Raw genomic sequence first — 27,599 nt, forward strand, 5'->3', positions numbered from 1 at the left:
AACATACTTGTAGTATTCCACATCCTCATTCTTTTCCAGGTAAAACATTCCATGTCTGAGTCAACGAGAAGTTACCATTTAGCACAACAGCAGTGCTGTGCCTTCATATCTCTACTAGCAGAAAGTAAATTTAAAAAAAATAAAAAATATAAATAATAAATAAAAAAAATGGAAGAGAAATGAAAGTGAGGAAGGCGGAAGAAACATAAGACAAAATAAAATTTAGTCTCCCTACCTTATCACTGGGCTCCAGTTTCTTCCCTTGCAGGTACCACTCTACTGGGATTCCCTCATAAGAAAGTTCGCAATCAAAAGTTGCTGATTCCCCAGCTGTCACTGTTACATCCTTGAGAGGTCTCAGCAAGCCTATTACTCGAGCTTGGTAAGAAGACGACATCATTTTCAGATTAGTCACTTCCACCCAAGAGAGAACTGCTGCCCTTTATGTACTAATCTCCATGGTGGCTTCCCTCAAGAGAGACAGACATTGCAGTGCCGCTCTTTTAATTCTCTAAATAGAAGGGGCCACCCTGGTTTTTTAGGGGAAGGGCTAGTGACCAAAAATTTCCTATTTGCAGAGCACGCTTCTTTAAATTGAACAAGGTCAGCAGGAAAGTTGCTGTGCATCTGTCTCTCTGCCAAGCCTTGCATGCCTCTTGCTAGATAAGGCATGTGTTTTCCAAAATAGCGAGGGCTAGGATTGGAGTAGGAAACAAGTGGTCTTCAACCATGTGGTCTGTCCCTGTCCATCACGATCTTAACCCTATCCCCAAATATCACTGTGATCCCATCTTCTCAGGTTAACATGATATTTTAATGCTGCAAAGCCTTCGCTGTGATACTTTGATTTCATAACTACATATAATGCCAGATCATGAAGAAGCATTCACGGCCATCTCCTTACTTTTTCTTCTCCTATATGAATAAACTATATCCAATGTTATAATAACTAACTAACTAAATATCAACACTCTTTAATTAAAGGATAAAAAGAGTAGCTTGAGCTTCTTGTTCTAGAAACAATTGGCGTGTGTAGATTACAATATAGAGATTTGTCCACTCATAGTGAAGAAGTTTTGAGTATGTAAAACATTCATACGTTCATAAGTGTTTCAAAGACACTTACGTTTCACTCGAAGGTGAGCACCAGATTTGGCATTTGCTGCTTGGAAGTCTACTCCACCAGCTTGATCTAAACGTACATTGTACAAGGTAAGAAAGTGCTTTTTGCCTTCCTCCTTGATTTCACAGTCCTTCAAAAAGAAAAGTAAAATAATTTTGCTCAGTATCTTGTTTGTGTTCCTCAGCAGACCAGCCCATATTTCTCCTCAGACCATGCATCTGTTATGTTCTCCTGCACTCAGAAAACTCAGGCCCACTGCCTTTAACATACTCCATAAGCATTCATTCATATCCTGCTCCCTTTCTTTTCCTCCTTTCTAATGCAATCTAGAAAAAGTGCAAGAGGCAGTGTATTTAGAAGAGTGGCATGTATGTACTTATGGATTAGCCCATACATTCATATGCAGACCAATCAGAAGGCCAGAGGGAAATAGAAAATGGTGAGGTAAGCTTGCTTTGTGATCTTTTCTTGAGAAGGGTTCTTTCATTCAGACACTGATTTTCATGGAGCTTTTGATCATTTTGATTATTCACACTGGCTGCACTGTAACATCAAACATTGCCAAATTATTTCCTGTCATGACTGTACTGTTTTTTAAACTTCCAGATCTTACCAGTAAGGAATTAATAACATTTAATTAAGCCATATATATTTTAAATAATTTTTAGCTGTCATAGCAATGGTGAAGAATATGAAAATGAGATCTACATCTATTTAAAACAAAAATAACTCAAAAGAAACAAACAAAAAAATCCAAAGAATCTAAAATTTCTATTTTCAAAAGCTATCATATTTAACAGAACTCCATAAGGTCTCTGCATTTTGATTTTTAGGAACTGGCAATAGAGAGTGTTTTTATGTAAAATCATTTATTATTTAGCTATTTGATATGATATTTCGTACTGATTTCTATTACATTTTTAAAGTTATTACTGAAAATTACACTTTTTCACTTAATTTCTGCAACCGCCTGCTTCTCCCTCACATTCCAACTACATGTAAAATTGTTAAGTAGCATATAAGGAAGAACCTAAAACACATGCTTATGCTTACAGGTGATTCAGTCAGGGGTTCTCCTTTTAGCTTCCAATTGCCGTGGACACCTTCCTCAGATATTTCAATGTCAAAACGAGCTGTCTCTGTCTCAATCACCTCCACACTGTATAGTGGACGGATGATTTCAATATCTCTGTCTGGAGAGCGGAAGAAAGAAAAAAAGATTGATTCCATCAGTCTCTAGTGGATCCCAAAAGACTACTTTGACATAGCAACCCCGCCCTACCTTCAATATTGAGGTTAGCAGAGGTTTGATCGGTACCACAATCACAAGTATATTGTCCAATGTCTTTCTTCAAAGCTTTCTTGAGTATAAGTATTCTCTTTTTACCATCAGCCTTAATAACAACATTCTTTGATGGAGTAATTGGTTTGCCATCCTTCATCCATTTTACTGGGGCATCTGCTTTGCTGATTTCACATTGTAAAATCACTTCATCTTTCTCTACAGCTGTGTAATCCTGAAGCTTCCCAGTGAAGTAAGGGTCTCCCTCTGCAAGTGAAAGAATGATTCTTACTGTAAATACATTTCCTGTTTATGCCTTTTAAGAGCAACTAAATTTAGTCCTAATTATTATTGCATAGTTTGCTTCAAAAAGAGAAAACAAATATCTAAGAAGCATTTCAGTATACTATTCATATTGCTGACAAATTGATTTTGCTCTTTTTAGGAGCTTCAGAGCACCATATAAGTAGTATTTTATAGCTAATTTTGCCATGTCTGGATGAAATTGTAAAACACCGTAGAATAGGTTTAGGTAGAAAAAAACACAAAAACCCAACCCTTGCCAAACCAAACAGATTACAAGACCTTCTGATTTTTCATTAGGAAGACTCTTCTGATAATAATATATCATATAAAATCTTTTTGGGTATGCTTACCCAGAACAGTGAGTTTAGCTTCTGAGGATTTGCCCATAGCTTCCACTCTAATCTGTGAAGTATCATCAATAGTAAGATCCTTGATCGTGAGTGTATGAAATTTGCCATCATCTGTCATTGAAACCACTTTACTGGTATGTAATCGTTGGTCATTCTTGAACCAGACAACGGGGATATTTTCATGAGAGAGTTCCACTGTGAACACTGCAGTTTCTCGCTCCTTTTTTGTTACATCTTTGAGAGGAGTAATGAATTTCAGGCGAATACCTATGTCAACAAAATATTTCATTAGTAAAAATACTATGAATAAAAACAGTTCAAAAACAACTATGTCACAACTCTTTCCTATAAAGACAAACAAACCTTCAATAATTAGCTTGCCACTTGTTCTTTTATCTTCAGCTTCAAACATATATTTAGCCTCATCATCAAATGCAACAGATTTAATAATCAGAGCATGCTTTGTCCCATCTGAAATTATTTCAAATCTTTCATCAGAAGTGATCTCTTGTGTTCCTTTCAACCAGCGGAAAGTCTTAGGCTCTCTGGACACTTCACATTCAAACTTGGCTTCATCCTTCTCAAAGACCTTCACATCACTTAGTGGAGTAATGAAGATGAGAGGCAGTTCTGAAATCAAAGAAGAGTACTTTCAGTTCAGCAGTAGATTTATATAGAAATTGCTACTACTAGATTTGTTCTAGTGCCCTGAGATACAGATTTTGGCGAAGTGCAAGCTGTACCTTTCACTTTCAGATTGGCAGCACTTTTAGCATTAGCAGCTTGGAAAGACACTTCTCCAGTCATATCCAGTCTGCAGTTATGAAGGATGAGAATATGCTTCTTCCCATCTTCAATGATTTCACACTCCTGGTAATAAAGAAAAAAGAACCCCTGAAATATAGGTACTCCAAGAAGCTACTCAGCAAACTTTATAATCAAATATGTTTTTCCTAGCATAAATTATTGTCTAAGAATAAAGCAGCAGTCTCACAGGTGAAGGTGTTAGGGTCTCTCCCTTCAGTTTCCAGATGGGATGGACATCAGGCTCAGAAATCTCAATTTCAAAACGTGCTGTTTCACCAACAAATACTTCCACTCCATACAGCGGGCGCTCCACTTTAATTAAGCGAGCTAAAAAGAAGAAAAAGTTCACATTTTCTTACTCATTTTGTAACATAGAAAATGTAGGACTGAAAAGGATCTCAACTCTCTCCTTATCCCTTCTTTACAGAATTCAAATACTACTACTGATAAATGCGACCTCTTTTTAAAAAATTCAACATCAGGCAGTCTACAACCTCTTTCTACAGTATGTCTGAAAGTTTAGTTATTTTCAGCAAGAATATTTTTCTTCACAATTAAGTTAGCTATTCTACATTTAATTAAGCTTTCTTTTTTTTTCCTGACTGTAAATGGACAAAGGCAAAAATGAGAATCACTATCTTTACAACAGCCATTTATATATATATTGTCTCTTCTTAATATACTTGGTAATTGTTAATTTATATATTTCAACTACATAGCTATTATCTTCTATCAACTTTGTTTTACAAAGGCTTCAGTACTTTCCTTTAGCCAAGGTATAATGACTTACGCTCAATGCCAATGTTACAATTTGTCTTGTCCGTTCCACAGCTACACTCATAAACACCCTTGTCACCCTCTGCAGCCTTCTTGATTGTTAGGAAACGGCGCAAGCCATCTGTTTTTATGGAAATTCTGCTTGAAGCAACTAGTTCTTCACCGTCTTTGTACCATTTTACTGGGACATCTTTGCTAAGCTCACATTGCAGAGTAACATCATCTTTCTCCAGAGCGCTATAGTCTTGTAATCTCACAGTGAAGTATGGATCAGCCTCTACAAAAGGGATATTGGATACAAAACATTAAATTTGTGATACAAACATATTATTTTGCCACTCTCTACTTAAAAACATTGCTTATAGTTATGATATAGTGTATTTTATATAGCAAATTTAAGTAATTACCTAAGACTTTGAGGTTTGCTTGTGTGTTCATATCCTTGACTACAGCTTTGATTTCAGAGATATCATCAAGTGTTACTTCTCTCATTTCTAGTTTATGAATTTTTCCTTCTGAAGTAATAAAAACGGTTCTGCTTGTATGGAGTCTCTTATCATTTTTGTACCATTTCACTAGCATGTCTTCATGAGAAAGCTCAAATTGAAAGTGAGCTGTTTCTCCTTCTTTCACTGTTTGATCCTGTAGAGGTGAGATGAACTTCAGCCGCACACCTGTAGGGTAAAAAATAAAGCATGCATAAGTATCAACAGAAAAAAAAAAAAGCTAATGTGATTCTAAAAGATGCGTTATGTATACGTAATTTTGTAACTTTTTGTTCATAAAATACTTGCCTTCAACAAACAGTCTTGCTGTGCTCTTCTTGCCTTCAACTTCAGCAGTATATTCTCCTTCATCATCAAACTGAGAATCATTGATTACAAGAATATGTTTCTTCCCATCTGCAATGATGTCAAACTTTTCTCCAATCTTCAGTATATCAGTGCCTTTAGACCATATAACGTTGGCTTCTCTGGTAAGGACACATTCAAATCTTGCTTGGCGTTTCTCAGGGACAGTGACATCTTTTAGGGGAACAGCAAAGTCCAGTTCAATTTCTAGAAACAAAACAGAACACATTATTTGTATACATGCTCAGAACTCTTTTAAAGTTGATGTTGTGTTTCATTTCACAGCGCATTGTACCTTTCACCGTCAGGATTGCTGTAGTAACTGCATTAAGCGCTTGGTAAAGGACTTCACCAGCTTGCTCTAGCTTGACTTTGTGCAAAGTTAGGAAGCGTTTTCCTCCTTCAGCTTTGATTTCACATGTCTGGAGGGTTGACAGATTTTGGTAAATATTATGCAAATTCATTACTTCTAGACATTTTAAATAAAGAAATTCTACTAACATTTGATACACTGTAGAGTCAGAAAGACTGAATTATTTCTCAAAAAATTAACACTTACTAAAAAATGACAATTAAAAAAATAGAGTGCATTTATTCAGCCTTCTACCCTTCTTTTAAATATATTGTTCCCTGTGATGTACATAAGTTATATCTATTACCGTCTGAATAATATGCCATTATCTTTTGAGAAAATAAGCAGTTCAAAAGATAGCTTAAGGCATATAATCCTTACTTTGAGAACCACATTTTTTTAATTATCAAAATGGTTAGTCTTTCTACATTCTGGACTGAGTAAGAGTGGCATGTGTGCAAAAATTTTATCATAAAAACTTAAGTGAACCTGCTCGTATTGTTTAATTTTAAGTAAGCTATGTTGTTATATTCAAGGATGCTTACAGGTGAGGGTCGCAGGATTTCACCTTTCAGCTTCCATTCACCAGGAATATCTTCTTCCGATATTTCTGTATCGAAGTTTGCTGTTTCTTTCTCATAAACTGTAACATCCTCTAATGGCTTCAGAAGTTCAACTTCACGTTCTAGAATGCACAAATTAGCAGACATAATTAGGTCAAGTTTTGATAAAGCTTTACAAGAACTCAAATGACCGTTTTTATTTTTGTTTAGAGATTTTGGAATTTTTGACATATAAAGTGATTAAACGTATTGAAAATAAAAGAATCCTTACCACCAAGGGTCAGTTTAGCTGGGTATCTGCGACCTTCAATTTCCACTGAATATTCTCCAATATCAGCAGGGCCAGCATTCTTTATTTTCAGGAAAATTTTATTTCCTTCTTTCAAGATTTCTGTCTTGTCAGTTGGTTCAGCAGGAATTTCCTCATCGCCTTTAAACCATTTAATGTTTGGTGTATCCTTCACAATGTCACAGGTAAAAGTAGCTGTTCCTTTTGGCTTTACATGCTGGTCTCTTATAGGTTTTACTAGCCAGTCTCTTATCACTTCTGCATTATAAGAAGTTGCACAGAAATATAGGTTATAAGACTTTTAATACAAACAAGTGAATCATAAACAGAAGAAAGAGGACTTACAGATTTTATATTACAGCAAGCATTCAATAGCTGCAGAAGTGCTACCTATAAGTTTATATGCTACGGGCGAAATATTGATTTTAAAAGAGCCAAAGAGGAAAGAGAAGATTATTTTGATTGCTTACCTACTACCTTAACACAAGATGAGCATGAGAGCTCAGTGTCTTCCACGGTAACAGTGTAGGTGCCAGCATCAGAATCATCTGAATCAGTGATGGTGAGGGAATGTGACAAGCCAATAATACCCAGAGCAAATTTCCCAGGCTTGTCTTTGATGATCTTCCCATCCCTTCTCCAGACCACACTTCTTTCTTTATTAAGCTCACAGGTCAAATACAGTGGCTGGCCTTTAACCACAGTAACTTCTTCTTCAAGTGTTTTCACAAATCGTACCGGGAGTTCTGAGGGAAACACATTATTTTGATTTCTTTCATTTGTATGGCATGATGAAGAATACCTTACATTCTAGATCAAACTTTGTAGTTATTGATGAAAACTAAAATATGTATTTATCACTGTAAATTCATAAGTTTTAGTAGGATTTAGCCTTCAAATTACTGACAGATCTGAAATGGGATTACCTTCAACAATGAGTTTGGCAGTAGAGGTCTTCTCTTTGTTCCCTAGTCGTAATACACAAGTATATTCACCAGCATCTGACAGCTGGACATCAATGATATGCAGTTTCCTATCTTTGCCATCAGCAATAAACTTGTGTTTTGGGCTCTCTCGGATGTTACTTCCATCTTTCATCCAGCTGGTAATTGCAGTGGATGGTGAAATAAGGACTTCAAAGATTGCAGAAGACCCAACAGATTCTGCTTCTTTCAGCACTATATCTTTCATCTCCTTGACAAACTTCAGTGGCACAGCCTTGAGTTGATAAGTGAATGGAGGCTCCTCAGGAGGTTTTTCACCACCACTACCTGGCCTGAGTTTCCTCCTTTCTGCATCTGCTGGTGAAGGTGTCTTCTTGGCTGTAATTCAAAATCAGAAACAAATAATTCAATTGTTTTATTTTACTTTTCTTGTAAGTTTCCTACAATGCCAAACTGGAACTGGTTTCTGATCCACCTGCTTCATTTATGCATTTCACAGTACTGCAGAACCCTATGCACTTAATGGAATTTCAATAGAGCCAGTAATTAGTGTTAAATTTTTGAGTTAATATTAGATAAACTGAAAAAACTGTGACTGTACTAGATCACAAAATCTCATCTATTCAAACCAAAACATGGCAAAACAAATCATGTATTTATCTATTGAATTTGAAGGCACAGATATTTTGAGATAAATTTGGCTTAAACTTCAGAATAATCTGATTTGTATGAGAATCAAAGGGGTTTAAGTAGCTCTTCCGCCATCTCCTCTTTGTTTCCAATAAACTAGTTCTGCCCTGAAAGTGGAGGCTTGCTTGCATGATATAGCTTTGTTGGAAGGCTGTGCAATCGCTAAGTACATTCATACCATAGCCAAGTTTGGTTCTGTCTAATATTCTGGTGATGTCCAGCTATTGAGAAAAGAATGCAAAGGTTAACTGACATTCTCTATCAATGGCTGAATCAACTGAAATTTTAAAGACATTTTCATTGAATCTATGCCTATTAACTACTGTTGCTTAGGCAAAAACAACAGATCTTCCAACACACTATAAAAATCTTTGCTGGGTAGTCTAATATAGAAGATTGCTGAATAGTGATTTTTTTTTTTTTTTCTTTTTTTTGCTCAAAGCATTATTTATAATTTGAGTTCAGGATTGTAAAATAATAGCAATCATAGCCACTTAGTAATCATTCTTACCTTTGACTGGGCTGATACCCTTTGGAGTTTCTTCTTTTGTTGGCTTAGCCTCTGAAGCAGAATAACAATATTATTAGGAATGGAGTTAAATAATCATGCATATTAAATTAAGATAAATTTATTTTACAAATAATATTTTCTCCTCCCTTTGTTACGTACACATGGAAGGGGAGGAAGATATAGACATATATATTTATACAGCTTATGCTGTCTATATCTGAATGGTAAGCTCAGTATCTTTGAGGATGGGAGAGACATATATTCAGCACCGGAGACCAAAAGGCAGCTTAGGAGCTCCTAATGCCTCAATTTATTGTCCTGTAAAATTCTGCCATTCCCTAACACTTCACCTGCAATTAGGGTCTTGATCAGTACCAACCTGTCAATCAAAACAGTTGAAGTGCCTGTTACAAATTGTGTGTTATTTGAGAAAAAGCACACACACTTGCTAATAGAAACAACAAAAATATAAGTTGTATAAATTAAATACATTTCAGGACAATGTGATATTCTCACAACTGAGGGATGTTCCATAAGTTGTCCAATTTGTGATGACCCATCTAAAACTTCTGAAAACATTTGCCACACTATGCTGTTTCTTATCATGATTTGTGAAAGAAAATGTAGTGTATGCTTTTAATGTCAGAATGATATGAATGAAATGCAGGACAGATTTTATTGCAGTGGATGGAAAAATGAATGCTAGAAAAAATGTGCAAGTGTTCTTGAGAAGACAATGGCACGCAACATGATTTACACAGTCTTACAAAAGCGTGATGTTCAGACAGTGAACATAAACAGCACAGAGATACGTACATACAAGTAAAACAAACATGTAAAGGGTGGCTGAATGCCAATAGAGTGGATGGAGATGTGAATAGTGTTAAAGAACAAACACTGCAATGGCAAACAGTACTTTCTCTTGAAGCAAATAGTACAAGCACTTTGTGGAAGAATTTGGCAGTAGTCTTCCTCACCTCGCTTTGCATGAGGCTTAGCAGGAACATCCAGAACTTGATGTGATTCGCCGGATGCATCCAAATTCCTGTCATCACTCAAAAAGCTACTGGCCTGCTCAGTCATATGAGCAGGTTCTGATTTCCAATACTCTTTCCTTCCTTCCACTTTCTTGGGAGTGATTATCTTACCTATGCTGGAGGAATAAGTGATTTCTCCACTTGCAGGGATTCCTTTACCTGATGTTATTTTGCCTGGAAGTATTTCCTTCTCTTTTTTCTTAGTAACAGATGTACTTTTCCTAAAGTCATTTTCAGTTGCTGGTTTTTCATCTGATATACCTTCAACCTCTTGAAGCACTTCTCCAGAAAGCTTAACTTCTTCCACAGTCAAAGGAGCTTTCTTTTCTTCAGTTTTAATTTCGCTGCTTTTTTCATCCAGAGCTTTTTCACTTTCATACTGAGTGGTATGAAGCTTTTGAAATAGTTTTTCATCTTGATTCCTTGATGGCTGAATAGGAACTTTCTTTGCTGACTCATTTCTGTTAGCTATTTCATCTCCAACTCCCTTTTCATGTTCTTCTATGGAAACTTCTCTTTCCATTCCTTCACCTATTATCACTGTATCAAATTCTTGTTTTCCCATAGGCAGCTCTTCAGGGGTATTTGGCTGTCTAAATTTGTCTTTTTTTAAGTGGCTGCTGAAAACAGTTTTGTCTTTCTTCTCTGATATAATCCTTCTGCCTGTTTTTTTATCACTTAGTAGAGCTTTCTCAGTCAACAGTGTTTCAAAACCCTCCTCACAACGAAGTTCAATGGGTTTTCCTTCCTCTGCAGAATATTTTTCTCCTGTTTTCATTTCCACTACTTGTGGACAAAGAATATACTGTTCAAAGTCTCTGTGAGCTTTTACTGTAGGGACCACCTTTTCTTCATTGAGGTGTTCTAGGTCAGTATCTTTTTTCAATGGTGGTTCAGTAGTCTCATCAGACAGTTCTAAGGGATGTAGGTTTGATGATGTAAAGTCCCTTTTCTCATCTTTCTCATGATCTTGAATAATTTCCATTTTCTTTGCTTCTTTGTTAAGAATCTTATACATAGGAATTTCAGCTACTGTGGTACCAGATTTCTTCATCTGTTGAGCTTTCTTCTGCATACCACGGTCCTTCATGGATTCTCCAGGGGGAATTTCTGATTTCTCTAGAGTAAATTCTCCTTTCTTTTCTTCACTGGTAAGCAGAGGAGTATCAGATATTTCTGCTTGTGTGATAATCTTCACAAATGAGGTTTTATCTTTAATGGGAGGTCCGTCATGTTGTAAACTTACGTTTGATTTTATCTCTTTTCTTAGAAATCTCTTCTTGTCTCTGGGCTCAAAAGGCCCTCTGGGTATAAGACTAGGTACATAAGTTGATTCGTTTTCCCCTCCTTCTTCATGTGCAGGAATCCCTCTTTCCTGAAGAAGCCTAATCTTGTCAGAGACTCTCTCTATATCACCTTCCTCGTGAGCAGCCAGTTTAGCTTCATCCCTCTTCCCTTCTTTGCAAACAGTTTCGTCATGTTCAGACGATATACAGATCAATTGCAATTCCTCAACTAGTGGTGGTTCATTCTTTTCATAAATAACGTGACCCATTGCAACTTCTCTTGTCTCACCTGTAGGGGTAGGAGTCCTTGAAATTAAATGAGTCATTTCTAGCTCCTCTCCTTCAGGAGGCAGCACAAAATATTTAAGAATTACTTGCTCCTGCTCACATCCCTCTGATTTTAGTAATCCATCAGCAGTTTCCATTAAGGTTTTTATCTCAAGTGGCTCTACCATCTGAATGTCCAGAACTGTCTCCTTAGGACTTACTCTCTCTTTTATATGTGCATGTTTCTCAACTGATATCTTCTTTAACACAATTGACTCAGTCTTGTCTTCTTCCACTGGGGGCATTTTACCTTTATGCTTTAGTAAAGATGGTGCATCAGGTTTTTCTGCAGCTACAAAGATTTCACAGGTAATTTAGAGAGTTAAAATCCAAAAGAACAAGCATCAAAAACAACACATTTTAAGACAAAATTTCCAGCTATACCTGAAATAAAGTGAACATAGAACAATTTTTCTTTGCACAACAGACGATACAACAAAACACAAAACGAAACAAAAGAGATAAGAAAGATACATAAAAACAGCACAGAAGGCAAACTGCCACGGTACAGAGCATCATTCCAGGAGTTTACCAGTTCATATTCAATCCAGGTTAAAAGCAGCAGAAAGTAATGGTTCTTTAGGGCCTAGTTACCAATATAAAATGGATAGTAGTGCCACTATGTCATCTAATCAATGGCTGATTGAATGATGGGTGAGCAGCATCTACATCAGCTCTACTGATGGACCTCAGACTTGGAATGCTTTGAGGAGGAGAAAGAACGATTTGTTCATAGTGGGGTATGACTTAGAGTCCTAAGTGTATCATATTAAACTATCAATACACTGGTTCTTCAACACTGCTGCCTCTTTCTCTTGGGATTTCAATAACAAATTACAAAGCAGAAGATCAAATAATGCAGGAATTATTTAGAAATATGTGTAATCATACATTTACAACACAGAAGATTCAAGATGCAGTTCACAAGACACACATCAGAACATAAACAACATGAATAAACAAAATACACAAACTTCATAGTAGGAAAAAAACACAAGCATACATTTCACAATCCAGAAACAATAGTACAGATTAATCTCAGTGGAATCCCACAGAGATATTGCCACCTAATGTGAAGCTTATCAAGTATATCAGGATCCTGGGACAGGATCTAAAATTACCTGGTAGTGAATGAGTTATATGATGGTTCAGCTCTTAATTGTCTTTATCTTTCCCATATTTAGGTATCTTATAGAGAAAAACCCTACAAGTAGCATAGAACTATCATAAATACCTGCTTTCTTTCCAACAACAGGAGTTGTCACTGGTGCAGTAGTAATAGCTGGTGCTGGTTCTGCTGCTGGTTTTGGAGATTTTAAAGCTGTAGGAAAAAAAATTATAAAGGAGTTCTCTATTTATTTCAATGAATACTTTTGTTTTAAACATGATATTCTCTAAGACGCTCTGCAGAGTGTATGTCTTTACAGTACTAAAGCTGACATGTGTTTTTAATGTCATTTTAAGGAAAAAACTCTGAATGAAAAAGATAAGATGTACAAGTGAGGTTGCACTGGTATTCATGCCTAAAGAAGTCTTACCTACAGCAGGTTTAGGTTCAGGCTCAGGAACTGAGATAGCTGCCTTAGGTTCTGGCATTTGAAACACAACAATTACAAATAGGTTAATTTGCCTAATTTATAATCTCATCGGACATAACATTTACAAGCAACAATACAGACAGAGTTAATGGAGGACAGACTTAATTTTTTTCAACCAATTTTGCCAGCAAGCAAGAAATTTACTTGAGATGAACTCTTTAAAAGCAAGATAAAAAAGAAAAAAAAGAAAAATTTTTCAAGCACTGAAGAATCAAAGACAAAAAGAAATCCTGAAGAATGCAAAGTAGTTAACACATATCCAATAGTCATGGACAGAAGGGATGGCAACAGTGCATTAGTTTAATTCAGCGCAAAATGCAGCAATTAATAAGATTTAGTTGCTGCAATAAAGAAAATAGCATCACACGTCTGTACCTTTTGGTGGTTCAGGAACATGTTTCTCCTCCTTTTTAATGACAGGTATCTCAGTTTTCTTCTTGGGAACTTCTGAGACTTTAAAACATTATTTTGTAAGATATACTGAAACACCTGGGATCTCCAAATACCTCTCCCTCCAATATAATTAGAAGTTTTCACTCTTTTCAGACTTCAGGAGTTTGAGACATTAAGTTTTAAGAACATGTACTTTTAAGGCTAGGATTTGAATTAATTAGAAGCAGTAAAATGGACAAAAGGACATATATTTGCAAGACCTTAACTAAAAGAATATTTGGATTAAACATTTCACTGCGGTTTTTTTTTTTAATCAGTTTTGCAGTATACTTGTAAATTTCTCTTCTACAGTCAGATTGACAAGTAATTACACACTGTAGAATTCAGATCCCAATGTGCAATGCCAAATTTGGTGATGCTTCAGCAAAGCTCTGATTCACAGAATTACATTTACGAAGGCCATCTATTCAAATCTCAATTTTAAAACTCAGAGAATTTTGGAACTCTGAGTTTCAATTACCTTCAGGTTTCTTAATTTTTTCTACTGGTGTAGGTACTGGTTTAACTTCAGGTTTAGGTTCTCTCTCTGGTTTAGGTTCTTCCTCTTCTGGTTTCTTTCTAAGAACTTTAAAAGAAAAGTGATTTCAGTTTCTAAAGCACAGGTAAAGAAATGAATAAGATAGTGAGCAAGACAAAAGCCTAAACATATACTATCAATGAAGAAATAGGCATATGAAATACACAGTAAAATACTATTCTGAAAGCATTCTAAAAGTAATCTAGAGCAAAAAGATGCTTTAAGATCACTCTCTCTGAGTAGAAAGATGTTAACTATGACAGAATACAATTTCTTATCTTTTTCATGAAATTTCTATGATATGATGGGTAAGTATTTCAGGAGAATAATGGAAGATAAAATATATTTTAAAATAATATTATTTATTTACACAATATTCATCAAGCGTGTTAGTTAACAACAGCTTTTCTTGTCAAGCTATTTTTAATCTACAAATATCCAATATGAAATTCAAAATGTCCTACTAGATTAAGTAACATCACTGCAGTTTCCTAGCGCTTTCTTTTCAACACACTTTAGGAACTGTTCTTAATGTATCTTTGCATCTATGGTGAGTGAATATTGGATTAATTCTATGAGGATTTAGTTAGCAGATAAGTGTCCATATACAACATTTGAATGACGTCTATCAGTCTCATGTTTTCTTCTGAGAGAAAAATTACAATTTAATGATGAATTACTACACAATTATGCATTAATAAGCTAAGTTATAGGTAATTTTCAGTGACAAAATGAAGGATTCTGGATTAAATATCTACTGACTTCCATCAGAAAAGAAAACTATAATTTTCAATTGTTGTATTTGGAGAGCTCTATATCTTGTCTGGGTTACATTTTAGTTATTTTTGTCCTGTCAGATAGGCATTTTGGGTATCTAATGAGATTTATCTGAAACATTGAACATCTGTGGAATTGGATTGTCTAAAATTTGAAGGGCACAAATGATCATTCAGTATTTCAAAGAGAATGGGAATTACTACGTCTTTTTTAAGCTTTGAGCACAAAGTAATTTGGAAGGCTCAAGACTTTGCAGGAAAGGAGAATGATGTCCAATAGTGTCACTCGACCTTGGGAACAGTGCAGTAATTCCAAGAAAACCATAAAAGAGAATGCCACGTGTGATTTTTAGTAAAATCTACAGTATCACAGGAAAATATATAGGTATCCTTGAACTGAAGATGCTGTAAAATTGAGTTTTTGTATAGGCTTTATAGACAATAGAAAACAGAAGAGAGTTACAACAATGAACCAGATTTTCAGCATTCTACTCTGTTTTCAGCACAGATCCTTTGGACTTCACTAATTTTTGATATGCTCTTGCTTTATCTCTTCAGTTATAAACTCTTTCCACAATAAACACCCATTAAGTAGTACACTATTCATGTAATTTTCCACACCACATAAAGCAACATTATTTAGGAGAACACACTGAACAGTGTTAGTATGCTGGAGTTTTATACCACTATAAGTTACCGTACCTCTTTTCAAAACAACTTCTTCTTTCGGTGGAGGGGTAACTTCAGGAATTATTCTACGAGGTTTCTTTACAAGTCCAGGAACTTAGAAGAATGTTATTCCATATTTTATTAAAGGTTCATACCAAGTAAGAAGAGCTAATTAACAACTAACAACTCCAAACACACAAATAAAGTGCTGGCCCACTACTGAACATTCAAAGCAAATAATTGCTGAGATTGAAGTCAGTATTTTCCATCAATCTCCCATATTATTTGTTCACAGTGGTCTTAAAGGCCTATGCACAAGAGTAAATTTTCATACAAAATAACAAAAGTGAAGTATGGACTAAGAAAACTAGAAGACTTATGTATTCAAAGAGAGTTATCATAGTTACATTTTAACTCTTTCATTACCTTCACCTGTACTATGATACTCATAGTTTTATCTCTAAATTTAAGAAGCATTAAGAAGAGATATTTATATGATGTTGCTTAGAACCCTAGTACATATAAAGAATGCAAAGGAGTACTTGTAGTGTCCTGCTCAATTTATCTTTCATAAGCCAATTCTGGAAGCATCTTTTCACAAAATAAAGTTACATGTCAGACAAATAGCAAGTATGGATGAACAATGCTATATACATTTAAACAGCATATTCTTATTTCTCTGTAAGCAGATAACTGGAATAAACACAAATGACAAAACTTTCTTACTCTTCCATTATTATCTTTTTTGCATCTCACAAATTGTAAAATGGGAATTTAATGAGGACATGGACTATATCTATTCAAGACTACAGTCTATTCTTGAAGTATAATCTAACAAAGGCACCACTTGATATTTCTGAGCAAATTAAAGAAGAATATACTGAAAAGTATAAGTCTTAGTTCAAAAGATGCCTGAGAGAATAAAGATATTTCTATTAGGTAGGTACCTTTAGCAGGTGGGGGTTCCAATTGTGGAGCCTCAACAGGTTTTGCTGTCACAAGTTTCTTCTTTGTTTCAGGAGCTTTAAAGAAAATTATTTGAATTTTATCATATATATCATCTGATTCCAAAAAGAAATAAGTTTCTCAAAAATCCATACAGCTGGTTAATATTAGTAATATTGTAGAAAGACAAGGGCTACAAAGGTAAGATTCTGGTTGATTAGGTATTTAGAAGAAGTCTGATGAAATGAAGCAGAGTTGATTTGAAACCAATGTTTACAAAGCAGAATCAGCAAATAATGGGTGAGGATTCTCGTCTTTTGTAAGAACATGTTGGAAGGAGAAGAATTATGTTAAGCATAAAAGAATGTGTTAACTTTCTAAAGATATTTATAAATATACATCTATTTATTCCAGTACTATTGAAAAGAATGCATGCAAACTGACTTGGCATAAATCTAGTAAAATATGGTAAGTATTATTATTTACCCACAATATGCTGAAAATTCATAAAGATTTGGCATTAGCAAAATGCCTTATTAGAGTAGTAATAGAGAAGGAAAAAAAATCCAGTGATATGTTTTAAAGCACGCTTTTTAAGATTCGTCAGTGTAATTAAAAAGGATTACATGTCTGAATCTCCATTGTTAATGCTGGCTTCAGATGCTTATACCTTTAAGTAGTTCTTTTGCCAGTTTAATATCTTCTGCTGGTGCAGGAACTGCTGGCTTTCGCTTTTCAGGAATTTTCTTTTCAGGTTCTGGTGCTTTAAATAACATTAGGTATATTTAGAATAAATGTACTACCACAGTAGACACGTGAAGAGTGCAAATGTAAAGATGATCATTTTCCATTTCCAATGAAGGTAATGAAAAAAATCTCATTGATCAAACGGGAATAAGAATTTTAGGCTATTGTTCTGTAGCTTAACACAAAACACAAACATTCAAGCTGACTTAAAAAAACAAACAAACATGTTAATAACAAAGATGGGAAAGCAAATGATAAGAAGAATCCAGTTGACAGGAAACAAAGTGAAAGCACTTAAAATATTTTGTATATTATACTTAGAAGAATTAAGAGATCTGAACTCGTTTGCAACATGTAACAGAGAAGGAAATACATGGAGACTGACAGCACACAGGTACATTTGTGGAGAACAACAGAGCAAGAAAATCTGTGCAGTAATGAAAGAGGAAACAGTCTGACAGCCTCTAGGTAATCTATATACCTTCAACTGGTAAAGCTGCTTCTACTTCTGTTACTGAAATTTCTTCTGTTTCTTCAGCTTCACTTTCCTTTTCAATTTCATATTCTTTAAAGAACATTGATAACCGGTGTGAGTTTCCAATGATAAGATCATTGCAGATACCAATAAAAAGAAGGCTACTCCAATATACACAGACATGTACATGTTAGGATACATAATCGCTCAGAATCAGCTCATACTGCTAACTTTGCAGTTAATACATTCTTTGAGAAAACTGCTTTATCTGAAAGTATAATTCAGGGTTGTGTGGAGAATAGTATTTTTTTCTGCATACAATATAAATGAAATAAATTTTGGATGAGTATTTATAACTGGAGAAAATAAAAGCTTGAATGTTCTCAGTTAATATAAGATTACAGCAATAGAAATACTAGGTCTTAAGAAACGTGAATTTAGTGAGAACTGATTACTGCCTAAAATTGAATGATAAAAGATACTTTTAAAAATACCCAACGTAGGTCCATGTGAAAATATTTAAAGTAATATTTTACTCTCTCTCATATGGAACTGTAATAGAAGAGACAAAAAGCATAAACTGGTATAATCTAGAATGTGAAGTGAGCAAATTATAAGAACTAGAATGGGGAAAAAAGAACAATTTTTTTTTTTTTTAAAGCATACATTTGAAAGGACTGTCTTTACAATAATAGCTAGGACGGTATATACCTTCACTTGGTAGAGGTTCAGGTATTTTAGGAAGAGCAACAGGTACTTCCTCTGCTGAGGCAACTTTCTTGGGGACCTCAAGCACTTTAAAAAATATTAATACATTTTATTTACATGTAAATAAATGTGTGAATGAAACATAAAAAGAAAATGACAACTACCACAAAGAAAATAACAGTGAGTAACAGCGTCCACAACAACAAAAAGAGTGTGTTCTAAACAGGAAGTCAACAAGACGCATTCCATAGACACATTTAAACAAAGGAAAGAGAAATGGAAAAGACATTCTAAGAAAGTGCCTTCTAGACATATATACCTTTGGTTGGAGGAGGCTCTGGTTTTTTTAATTCTGGCTTTTTAGGTGTTTCAAGAGTCACTTTCTCCTCTGGGACAGTTCTCGCTGTAACTTCTGGTGCTTTAAAGATATTTAATTTTCATTTTTGTGAATATTGAAACATACGCAAGCACAATGCAGAAAAGTGCCAATGATGAGAAACAGATTAAGAATATGAAGAATAACATTTTCAGGGACACTGCATATACAAATACATAAGCACTGCACATATCACTGAAAATACTGAAATTGTTCATGACACTGATCTATATACCTTTCAATGGAGGAACCTCACGTTTTTTAAGAACAGCCACAGGCTCTGGTTTCTTGGCCACAGCCACAGGCTCTGGTTTCTTGGCCACAGCCACAGGCTCTGGTTTCTTGGGCACTGGCACAGGCTTCTTGGTCACCACCTCAGGCTTCTTGGACACTGGCACAGGCTTCTTGGTCACCGGCACAGGCTTCTTAGGAACAACCACTGGAACCTCTTCTTTTGGCTCCTCCTCAACCACCTCAGGCACTTTAAAGATATTAGTTCCTTTTACTTGACAGGGACAAAGATCAGCAGACAGCCTAATGGTAAGCAGCAAAGCAGAAAACCAAGCCCTTGGCATGCTATAGGCAGTCTTCTTCAGCCATCCACTCTTCCTTCAGGTGGACTGCCTGCACCAAAGAGCCTAAGCAGGATTTACGGCAGGGCCCAGACTAGCCCCAGACTAGCACCACCCCCTGCCACAGGCCTAAATGGGCATGTACAGACACAAGGTGGCTAAATGCAGCTCACACCCCTCCACACAGAAGGCAGAAGGTCGAAGAGCAGTCAGCACTGCATCAGCCCAGAGAGCAGGGCAGGCACTTTTAGGACACCACCGTATACCTTCAGCTGGAGCAGCTTCTGGCTCTTCAGCCTCTGCCACTGGTACTGCCTCTTCCGGTGCTTCTTCCTCCTCTTCCTCTTCAAGGACCTCTGCCTCTGGCATCACAGGCACTTCAAAGATATTAGTGGGGATCATTTTATAGTGACGAAAAGACTGGCCAAACAGGAACAAGCACCAGGACAATGCAGACGCTAAACACCACAAAGGTGAGACCAAAACCTCACACGCTGCAGCACAGTTTGCCCAACATTCACAACTTCAAGAGTCTCAGATTTAAAACAAAGACAGGACAAGAGAGGGCAGGACAACGCTCAAGAGAAGCAGATTAAGTATCTTCTCTGTCAAGTTATCCACCAAGTCAGGTACCTCTGGCTGCTGGAGGCTCAGGTGCTTTGGCAGTGACCACAGGTACTTTTTCTTCTCGAGCAGCCTTCCTGGGCACTTCAGGCGCTTTAAAGATATTAGTAACCATCAATTTGACATATTATACAGGAAGACAAACAATGAAACCTAAACCAAAGGTATGCGCAAGAAAATAACCAAGCTGGCCTCCTGGTATGAATCCCATCCCTTTCTCATTCACACACAAGCGCACAGACACAGAACACCTGTATTTAGGTTACGTTTATGTCACATAAGGGCAAGGTGTGAGTTAGGATCTCCTCTGCATACTCTGCAGCCTTCCCTATCCACAAAGAGAAACTGCCACTTTCAGCTCTGTTAGCTTCCTGGGAACTCATGGCCTCAGCCCATATCTTATCTACTGTCGTAGATGATGCAGGGCAAGGAATATAAATCCCACTGTTATTCCTTCATCTCTCTTTCTGTCCTTCTGCATTTCCAGTCCTTGTTTACACTTTTCACTCTACTGGTTCGTTTCACTCTCACTATCTTATTTCTTCTTTCTGTTCTCTCCTCATTGCAGCAACACCCTCTCACACATGGATTTTATAAATCATTCCTCCACTGTATTCACTCAAAGTATCCGATTATTCTTTTAGCACTTACTAAGATATCACTTCTTCCAACTCCCACTGCATGTGCATTTCTGAATAAAAACAGGCTTTTCATTTTGAAAGACTCGTGCTTACGATACAAGGTCACTGAGACAGTCACTGAGTCATGAAGACCTTTTGCTATCTCAATTTAGGACGATAAAGTTTGGCAATATTCTGATAATGCTATGCTCTTAAAAATCAAAACTTTTGTGCCTGATGATTCAGAATTTCAAAATGTAACAATAAATTCAAAATATCCCTTGGGTTGTGTGTAAAACTGCCAGGTAATTGAGTTCCCAATTCGCACATAGTGCAGTACTGAAAAATGTCAGGTAATCAGCAGCAAGACTCTGCTTAATAATGTTCATGGCAACATGTACCTTGGGCTGGTGCTGGTTCTGGCTTTTTTGGCGCAGCTACAGGCACGGGCTCTTCCAGAGCGGCCTTCTTGGGCACCTTGAGCACTTTAAAGATATTAGTACATTCTAGGTTAGTGGGTTGTACAGACCTAGACGAGACTAACAGACAATCAGTAACATTCATGCATGGTCTTTTCTGAGAAACTGCTGTGTCTACAGTTGGTCGACAGTAATGTTTTGCTTCAAACCTGTGGAACGTGCAGGGTGCCAAATATGTCATGCAGGAGGTGGGAACTCTCTGTTTAGCTTCAGTTTTTGAGACAGGCTGGGAAGCCTACACTGTCTTTGTAAGAGCTGATCAGAGTCCAATGTGTGGAGTCTAACTGTACTTGAATGTCTTTAGCATGTCACTCATGTTTGTTTGATCAGGTGTAATAATTTTTTATGAAACTAAAGTCTTATTTAACAGTTACTGTTTTTGTCCTGTTACTTTTATTCTTTACACGTTTGTTTAATTTCAGTTTTCCACAGTTTCTTCTTTGCAGATCTCACTACCTACAGAAATGTTCATTTTCTCTTCACTCTTTTGGCTCACCTTAATGGCCTTTTGAGTGCTAATTGTATAGTCAGCAAATATTTTCAATGTTTGGCTAGTAAATCCACCACCAGTTTACCATCGTTAACCACCCACTTTTAAAGAGGTAGGGAATTGATACTGTTGCACTCACAAATGAATAAAGATAACTAAAAAATGTAAGGGTGCTTCATTATTTCTTTTACATTGAAGATGTATCTGCAAGGGTGTTCTTCTGAACAGTATACCGTTCTCCTTAAAGTAAGTATTTTTTAAATCTTAATTTCCAAAGATTACAGAAAGGTCAGGAAGTTGTCAATATTTTTAAAAGACCAAGATTTAACTTCCCTGACTCATTTTTAACACCCCACATTCAACGTCATATTGTTTAGACATGTATCCCAGATTATGATTCGTAGATTAGTTCAATTTAAGTCCAGAAGAGTGTGGTACTTCTTTCTATGATGATACTCTAATGATGGCACATACCTTTGCCTGGAAATAATTCCTGTTTTTTGGGTTCAGCAACAGGCTCTTTTTCTTGTGGGACAGCTTTCCTGGGCACCTTAAGCACTTTAAAGATATTATTTTCACTCAACGTTGCAGTAATGAAAAATAGAAGAGATCAAAAATCTGATGATAAAGTCAAAGAGTTTAGGTACTTCTAATACTGAAGCATTCCTCAAGGGGCTGTTAGTTAGTAACATATGCATTTTAATGCACAGAGGGGCCAAGTGGGGAGACACAAAAAATCTTAACCCAAAAACGGAAGCAACAAATAAAAGAATCATGACATTAAGATAGAAAGCAGATCTCCCCAGAAAAATACCTTTAGCTTCAGGAGCTTCTGGTTTCTTAGGCACTGGCACAGGCTTCTTGGTCACCGGCACAGGCTTCTTAGGAACAACCACTGGAACCTCTTCTTTTGGCTCCTCCTCAACCACCTCAGGCACTTTAAAGATATTAGTTCCTTTTACTTGACAGGGACAAAGATCAGCAGACAGCCTAATGGTAAGCAGCAAAGCAGAAAACCAAGCCCTTGGCATGCTATAGGCAGTCTTCTTCAGCCATCCACTCTTCCTTCAGGTGGACTGCCTGCACCAAAGAGCCTAAGCAGGATTTACGGCAGGGCCCAGACTAGCCCCAGACTAGCACCACCCCCTGCCACAGGCCTAAATGGGCATGTACAGACACAAGGTGGCTAAATGCAGCTCACACCCCTCCACACAGAAGGCAGAGGGTCGAAGAGCAGTCAGCACTGCATCAGCCCAGAGAGCAGGGCAGGCACTTTCAGGACACCACCGTATACCTTCAGCTGGAGCAGCTTCTGGCTCTTCAGCCTCTGCCACTGGTACTGCCTCTTCCGGTGCTTCTTCCTCCTCTTCCTCTTCCTCTTCCAGGACCTCAGCCTCCGGCATCACAGGCACTTCAAAGATATTAGTGAGGATCATTTTATAGTGAGGAAAAGACTGGCCAAACAGGAACAAGTACCAGGACAATGCAGACGCTAAACACCACAAAGGTGAGACCAAAACCTCACACGCTGCAGCACAGTTTGCCCAACATTCACAACTTCAAGAGTCTCAGATTTAAAACAAAGACAGGACAAGAGAGGGCAGGACAACGCTCAAGAGAAGCAGATTAAGTATCTTCTCTGTCAAGTTATCCACCAAGTCAGGTACCTCTGGCTGCTGGAGGCTCAGGTGCTTTGGCAGTGACCACAGGTACTTTTTCTTCTCGAGCAGCCTTCCTGGGCACTTCAGGCGCTTTAAAGATATTAGTAACCATCAATTTGACATATTATACAGGAAGACAAACAATGAAACCTAAACCAAAGGTATGCGCAAGAAAATAACCAAGCTGGCCTCCTGGTATGAATCCCATCCCTTTCTCATTCACACACAAGCGCACAGACACAGAACACCTGTATTTAGGTTACGTTTATGTCACATAAGGGCAAGGTGTGAGTTAGGATCTCCTCTGCATACTCTGCAGCCTTCCCTATCCACAAAGAGAAACTGCCACTTTCAGCTCTGTTAGCTTCCTGGGAACTCATGGCCTCAGCCCATATCTTATCTACTGTCGTAGATGATGCAGGGCAAGGAATATAAATCCCACTGTTATTCCTTCATCTCTCTTTCTGTCCTTCTGCATTTCCAGTCCTTGTTTACACTTTTCACTCTACTGGTTCGTTTCACTCTCACTATCTTATTTCTTCTTTCTGTTCTCTCCTCATTGCAGCAACACCCTCTCACACATGGATTTTATAAATCATTCCTCCACTGTATTCACTCAAAGTATCCGATTATTCTTTTAGCACTTACTAAGATATCACTTCTTCCAACTCCCACTGCATGTGCATTTCTGAATAAAAACAGGCTTTTCATTTTGAAAGACTCGTGCTTACGATACAAGGTCACTGAGACAGTCACTGAGTCATGAAGACCTTTTGCTATCTCAATTTAGGACGATAAAGTTTGGCAATATTCTGATAATGCTATGCTCTTAAAAATCAAAACTTTTGTGCCTGATGATTCAGAATTTCAAAATGTAACAATAAATTCAAAATATCCCTTGGGTTGTGTGTAAAACTGCCAGGTAATTGAGTTCCCAATTCGCACATAGTGCAGTACTGAAAAATGTCAGGTAATCAGCAGCAAGATTCTGCTTAATAATGTTCATGGCAACATGTACCTTGGGCTGGTGCTGGTTCTGGCTTTTTTGGCGCAGCTACAGGCACGGGCTCTTCCAGAGCGGCCTTCTTGGGCACCTTGAGCACTTTAAAGATATTAGTACATTCTAGGTTAGTGGGTTGTACAGACCTAGACGAGACTAACAGACAATCAGTAACATTCATGCATGGTCTTTTCTGAGAAACTGCTGTGTCTACAGTTGGTCGACAGTAATGTTTTGCTTCAAACCTGTGGAACGTGCAGGGTGCCAAATATGTCATGCAGGAGGTGGGAACTCTCTGTTTAGCTTCAGTTTTTGAGACAGGCTGGGAAGCCTACACTGTCTTTGTAAGAGCTGATCAGAGTCCAATGTGTGGAGTCTAACTGTACTTGAATGTCTTTAGCATGTCACTCATGATTTTGGTTTATGTGGTAACTTTTGGCTGTCTGCATCATCTTTTCACTTGATGCTTCCTATATTTGTGTATTTTTGTATTTATTAAAAATATTTTTATGCCTTTCATACCATCACTGTGAAATGGTACTTCACATGAGGATTCTCATTGTGTTTTGAGGGAATCTCATGACAGAGAAAACATATTTCTCTGGCCTTTCCTTTTGAATTTGTGAAAGAAATGAAATGGTACGGCACTGCATTAATTTATAGTGTATTCAGGTTTTTAAATATTACTTGAATAATTTTTTAGTATTTCACCTGGAAATTCTCTTATCCTGAATATACTGAGGAAATACATTTGACCTACTGGCATTGCGATTCGCATTTTGTACATGACTCCAACATGGTAGATAGCAGATTACAACAGTAAAAGATCAACTTAAAATGAGATTACTAAATAACCCAGGAATTAAGAAACCCACCATAATCATGATGGGGTTCATCATGGCATATACCTTTAGCAAGTGGAGTTCCTGTTTTTTTAGGTAAGGAAGTTGGCACTTTCTCCATTGGGAGATCCTTCTCATGCATCTCAGGCACTTCAAAGATATTAGTTCATTTTACATTTACAATATATCTAAATACAAATACACAGACTGAAACATAGAGGATGAGAAATGTTCTTAAGAAGCAATCTGTCACACACTCATGCTCAGTGCAATTTGTTCTGGCAAGCACCATCTAAAATCTCAGATTAAAAATGACAGAATGAAAGAGGTTAAAATAGTACTTAAGAGAAGATTAGGTGTATTTATGTATTCATGACTGTATGTACCTCTGGCTGATGGAAGTTCTGATTCTTCCAGAACAGCTACAGGAACTTTCTCTTCTGGGACAGCCTTCTGAGGCATTACTGGTTCTTTAAAGATATTAGTATATATTAGTTATGTGTTTAAGCTCTAATGTGAGCATTGAATCATACTATATTCAAGAAAAAGATTTCCTATTGATAAGATATACCTTTTGGTCGTGGAGCAGCTTGTTTTTTACGTACAGCAACAGTCTCTGACTTTTTGACTGGCTTGGCTAGTGGTGATTCTTCAGGTTCCAAAATAGGTTCTAGTTCCTCAAATGCCACTTCAGGCTTTGGCTTTCGAACTGTTGTAAAATGCTTTAGTTTCTGGGCTGCCAAAAGAGGTTCTGGTTCCTCAGGCACCGTGACAGGTGCTTGCTCATGGTGTGCCACAACCATCTTTGATTTTTGAGACGCTGCAATAAGCTTTGATTTTTGGAAATCTGCAACAAACTCTGTTTCTTCAAGTGTTACAGTAAGCTCTGTTTTTTGGGGTGTCACCAGAGGTTTGGTTTTGGGGGACACAATGTGCTCTGCTTTTTGGTGTGTTGCAACTGTCTTTGACTTATCAAGTGTTACAGTGAGCTCAGGTTTCTCAGGGGCCATGAATGGCTCTGGTTTTTGGGGTTCAGCAACACGTTTTTGTTTGGATGGCATCACGCCATGCTTTAGCTTTTGAGGTGCCACATCAGGCTTGGGTTCCTCAGGTACCACAGCAAACTCTGGTTTCTCAGGCACCAAGAAACGTTCTGTTTTATGGGCTGCCACAGGTGGCTTTGTTTCCTCAGATGCCACAAGTTCTGTTTTCTGTTGTACCAAAACTGTCTCAGACTCCTCCGCTGCCACAAAAAGATCTGCTTTTTGGGCTGCCACAGCCGGCTTTGTTTCCTCAGATGTAACATGTTCTATTTTCTGTTGTACCAAAACAGTCTCAGACTCCTCTGCTGCCAGAAAAAGTTTTGCTTTTTGAGCTGCCACAGCTGGCTTTGTTTCCTCAGATGCCACAACAAGTTCTGTTTTTTGTTGTACCAAAACTGTCTCAGACTCTTCCGCTGCCACTAAAAGCTCTGTTTTTTGGGCTGCCACAGCTGTCTGTGTTTCCTCAGATGCCACAACAAATTCTGTTTTTTGTTGTACCAAAACAGTCTCAGACTCCTCCGCTGCCCCAAACAGCTCTGATTTTTGGGGTGCCACAAAAGGCCCTGTAACCTCAGGCAACATATCAGGCACTGCTTTTTGCACTACTGGCACAGGTTCTAGTTCTTGAGGTGCCACAAAGAGCTTTGTTTTAGGGGGTCTTGCAATGGCCTTTGTTTTTTCAGAAACAGCAACAGGTACTTTCTTGTCTGGGACAGTTGTCTTGGTCACTTCATATATATATAAAAGATATTAGTTCTAAGTTTAATGATTGCTCAAACACATAACAACTCCAAGTAAATCAAAATACATGAAAACACAATTGTAATGAAAACATTAAAAAATTTTCAAGCGTTTATGTTAGCTTGTTTAATGATTGATATAATACACTTTGTCTTTTCTCTTTTCAAATACATACACACACGCACTTCATGTCACCATATGCGGACGTATATGTGAACTGATAGTGTAACTTACGCTATAAGTAAAAAATCGCAATATTTATAAACAAAGTGTGCAGGACAAAAGATATTAGTAATACTGCATGTATTATTATTAAAAGATATTAATAATAGAAACTGAAGACTCAAGAATTGAGTGATGGCAAATTGCTTTTCTTGGTAGACCACCTGGTATTTCAAGAACATCGACATGGTCTGCTGTTAGCTGCTAGAATGGATCCTTTCCTTCTGCTGTTACCACTTTAAAGATATTAGTTATCGCTGTTTTTATTAACCAAAGCAGGTAGTGAGTAGAACAGTAGGAATAATCCAAAATAGTAAGAAGACTTTGAGTAAAGAAGACAAGTAATTCACACATCCAAAATTTGTCACTATTCTTCTAAATGATCTAGCTATGCATATTTCACAAACATATCCAGATACATAGAACAAATACAATTTGAAATCTCAGAATCAGAAGGCCTGGAAAATTATGCATTGAAGTGTAAGAGTGTTAAAGAAAAGGGGGGAAATACTGCTTTTATTATTCTACTAATGTTGAGACTTACCT

At 37.1% G+C, this 27,599-nt stretch overlaps 4 protein-coding genes across 4 annotated transcripts in view; all 4 read right to left on the minus strand.

The window, feature by feature from the left end:
• The window catches only part of LOC116234048 (titin), a 240,281-nt gene that overhangs the window by 91,910 nt on the left and 120,772 nt on the right, over window positions 1-27,599 (minus strand). Inside the window, exons 116-136 of the mRNA XM_090144101.1 lie at window positions 14,007-14,111; window positions 13,469-13,546; window positions 13,034-13,084; window positions 12,730-12,816; window positions 8,846-8,896; window positions 7,627-8,022; window positions 7,171-7,446; window positions 6,683-6,958; window positions 6,394-6,533; window positions 5,792-5,918; window positions 5,440-5,703; window positions 5,053-5,319; window positions 4,659-4,922; window positions 4,056-4,195; window positions 3,805-3,931; window positions 3,425-3,691; window positions 3,062-3,328; window positions 2,406-2,672; window positions 2,177-2,316; window positions 1,127-1,253; window positions 236-378 (exon numbers count right to left, since the gene is read on the minus strand). Coding sequence (XP_090000227.1) covers window positions 236-378; window positions 1,127-1,253; window positions 2,177-2,316; window positions 2,406-2,672; window positions 3,062-3,328; window positions 3,425-3,691; window positions 3,805-3,931; window positions 4,056-4,195; window positions 4,659-4,922; window positions 5,053-5,319; window positions 5,440-5,703; window positions 5,792-5,918; window positions 6,394-6,533; window positions 6,683-6,958; window positions 7,171-7,446; window positions 7,627-8,022; window positions 8,846-8,896; window positions 12,730-12,816; window positions 13,034-13,084; window positions 13,469-13,546; window positions 14,007-14,111 — 3,860 coding nt within the window. The remainder of the gene's footprint in view (window positions 1-235; window positions 379-1,126; window positions 1,254-2,176; window positions 2,317-2,405; window positions 2,673-3,061; window positions 3,329-3,424; window positions 3,692-3,804; window positions 3,932-4,055; window positions 4,196-4,658; window positions 4,923-5,052; window positions 5,320-5,439; window positions 5,704-5,791; window positions 5,919-6,393; window positions 6,534-6,682; window positions 6,959-7,170; window positions 7,447-7,626; window positions 8,023-8,845; window positions 8,897-12,729; window positions 12,817-13,033; window positions 13,085-13,468; window positions 13,547-14,006; window positions 14,112-27,599) is intronic.
• Window positions 9,626-11,740, minus strand: LOC149917267 (uncharacterized). Its single transcript, XM_090143365.1, has one exon. It carries the CDS (start codon window positions 11,738-11,740, stop codon window positions 9,626-9,628), a length of 2,115 nt encoding a protein of 704 aa, XP_089999491.1.
• LOC149917268 (uncharacterized) lies at window positions 14,636-19,867 on the minus strand. Its single transcript, XM_090143366.1, has 9 exons — window positions 19,598-19,867; window positions 18,995-19,240; window positions 18,703-18,801; window positions 18,387-18,470; window positions 17,682-17,765; window positions 17,124-17,216; window positions 16,456-16,569; window positions 15,542-15,622; window positions 14,636-14,709 (listed from the first exon to the last, which is right to left on the minus strand). The coding sequence occupies exons 1-9, from the start codon at window positions 19,731-19,733 to the stop codon at window positions 14,636-14,638; spliced, it is 1,011 nt and encodes a 336-aa protein (XP_089999492.1). The 5' UTR covers window positions 19,734-19,867.
• On the minus strand, window positions 19,957-26,672 carry LOC149917269 (uncharacterized). Its single transcript, XM_090143367.1, has 8 exons — window positions 25,619-26,672; window positions 25,434-25,517; window positions 24,224-24,361; window positions 23,212-23,295; window positions 22,839-22,955; window positions 22,359-22,505; window positions 20,977-21,114; window positions 19,957-20,048 (listed from the first exon to the last, which is right to left on the minus strand). The coding sequence occupies exons 1-8, from the start codon at window positions 26,670-26,672 to the stop codon at window positions 19,957-19,959; spliced, it is 1,854 nt and encodes a 617-aa protein (XP_089999493.1).

This window comes from Phasianus colchicus, chromosome 7 (assembly GCF_987193195.1).
Source record: "Phasianus colchicus chromosome 7, bPhaCol1.hap1.1, whole genome shotgun sequence".
NCBI classification, from domain to species: Eukaryota; Metazoa; Chordata; class Aves; order Galliformes; family Phasianidae; genus Phasianus; species Phasianus colchicus.

What these genes read in the sequence shown, in the direction of transcription:
- LOC149917267 (XM_090143365.1), bottom strand. Translation starts at nt 11,740, where the DNA reads ATGCCCCCAGTGGAAGAAGACAAGACTGAGTCAATTGTGTTAAAGAAG.
- LOC149917268 (XM_090143366.1), bottom strand. Translation starts at nt 19,733, where the DNA reads ATGATCCCCACTAATATCTTTGAAGTGCCTGTGATGCCAGAGGCAGAG. An exon ending in AGAAGCTGCTCCAGCTGAAG is followed by an intron (nt 19,241 to 19,597) that starts GTATACGGTGGT and finishes ATATCTTTAAAG; the next exon opens with TGCCTGAGGTGGTTGAGGAG. An exon ending in TGAGGTTCCTCCATTGAAAG is followed by an intron (nt 18,802 to 18,994) that starts GTATATAGATCA and finishes ATATCTTTAAAG; the next exon opens with CACCAGAAGTTACAGCGAGA.
- LOC149917269 (XM_090143367.1), bottom strand. Translation starts at nt 26,672, where the DNA reads ATGTTGCCTGAGGTTACAGGGCCTTTTGTGGCACCCCAAAAATCAGAG. An exon ending in AGCTGCTCCACGACCAAAAG is followed by an intron (nt 25,518 to 25,618) that starts GTATATCTTATC and finishes ATATCTTTAAAG; the next exon opens with AACCAGTAATGCCTCAGAAG. An exon ending in AGAACCAGCACCAGCCCAAG is followed by an intron (nt 23,296 to 24,223) that starts GTACATGTTGCC and finishes ATATCTTTAAAG; the next exon opens with CGCCTGAAGTGCCCAGGAAG.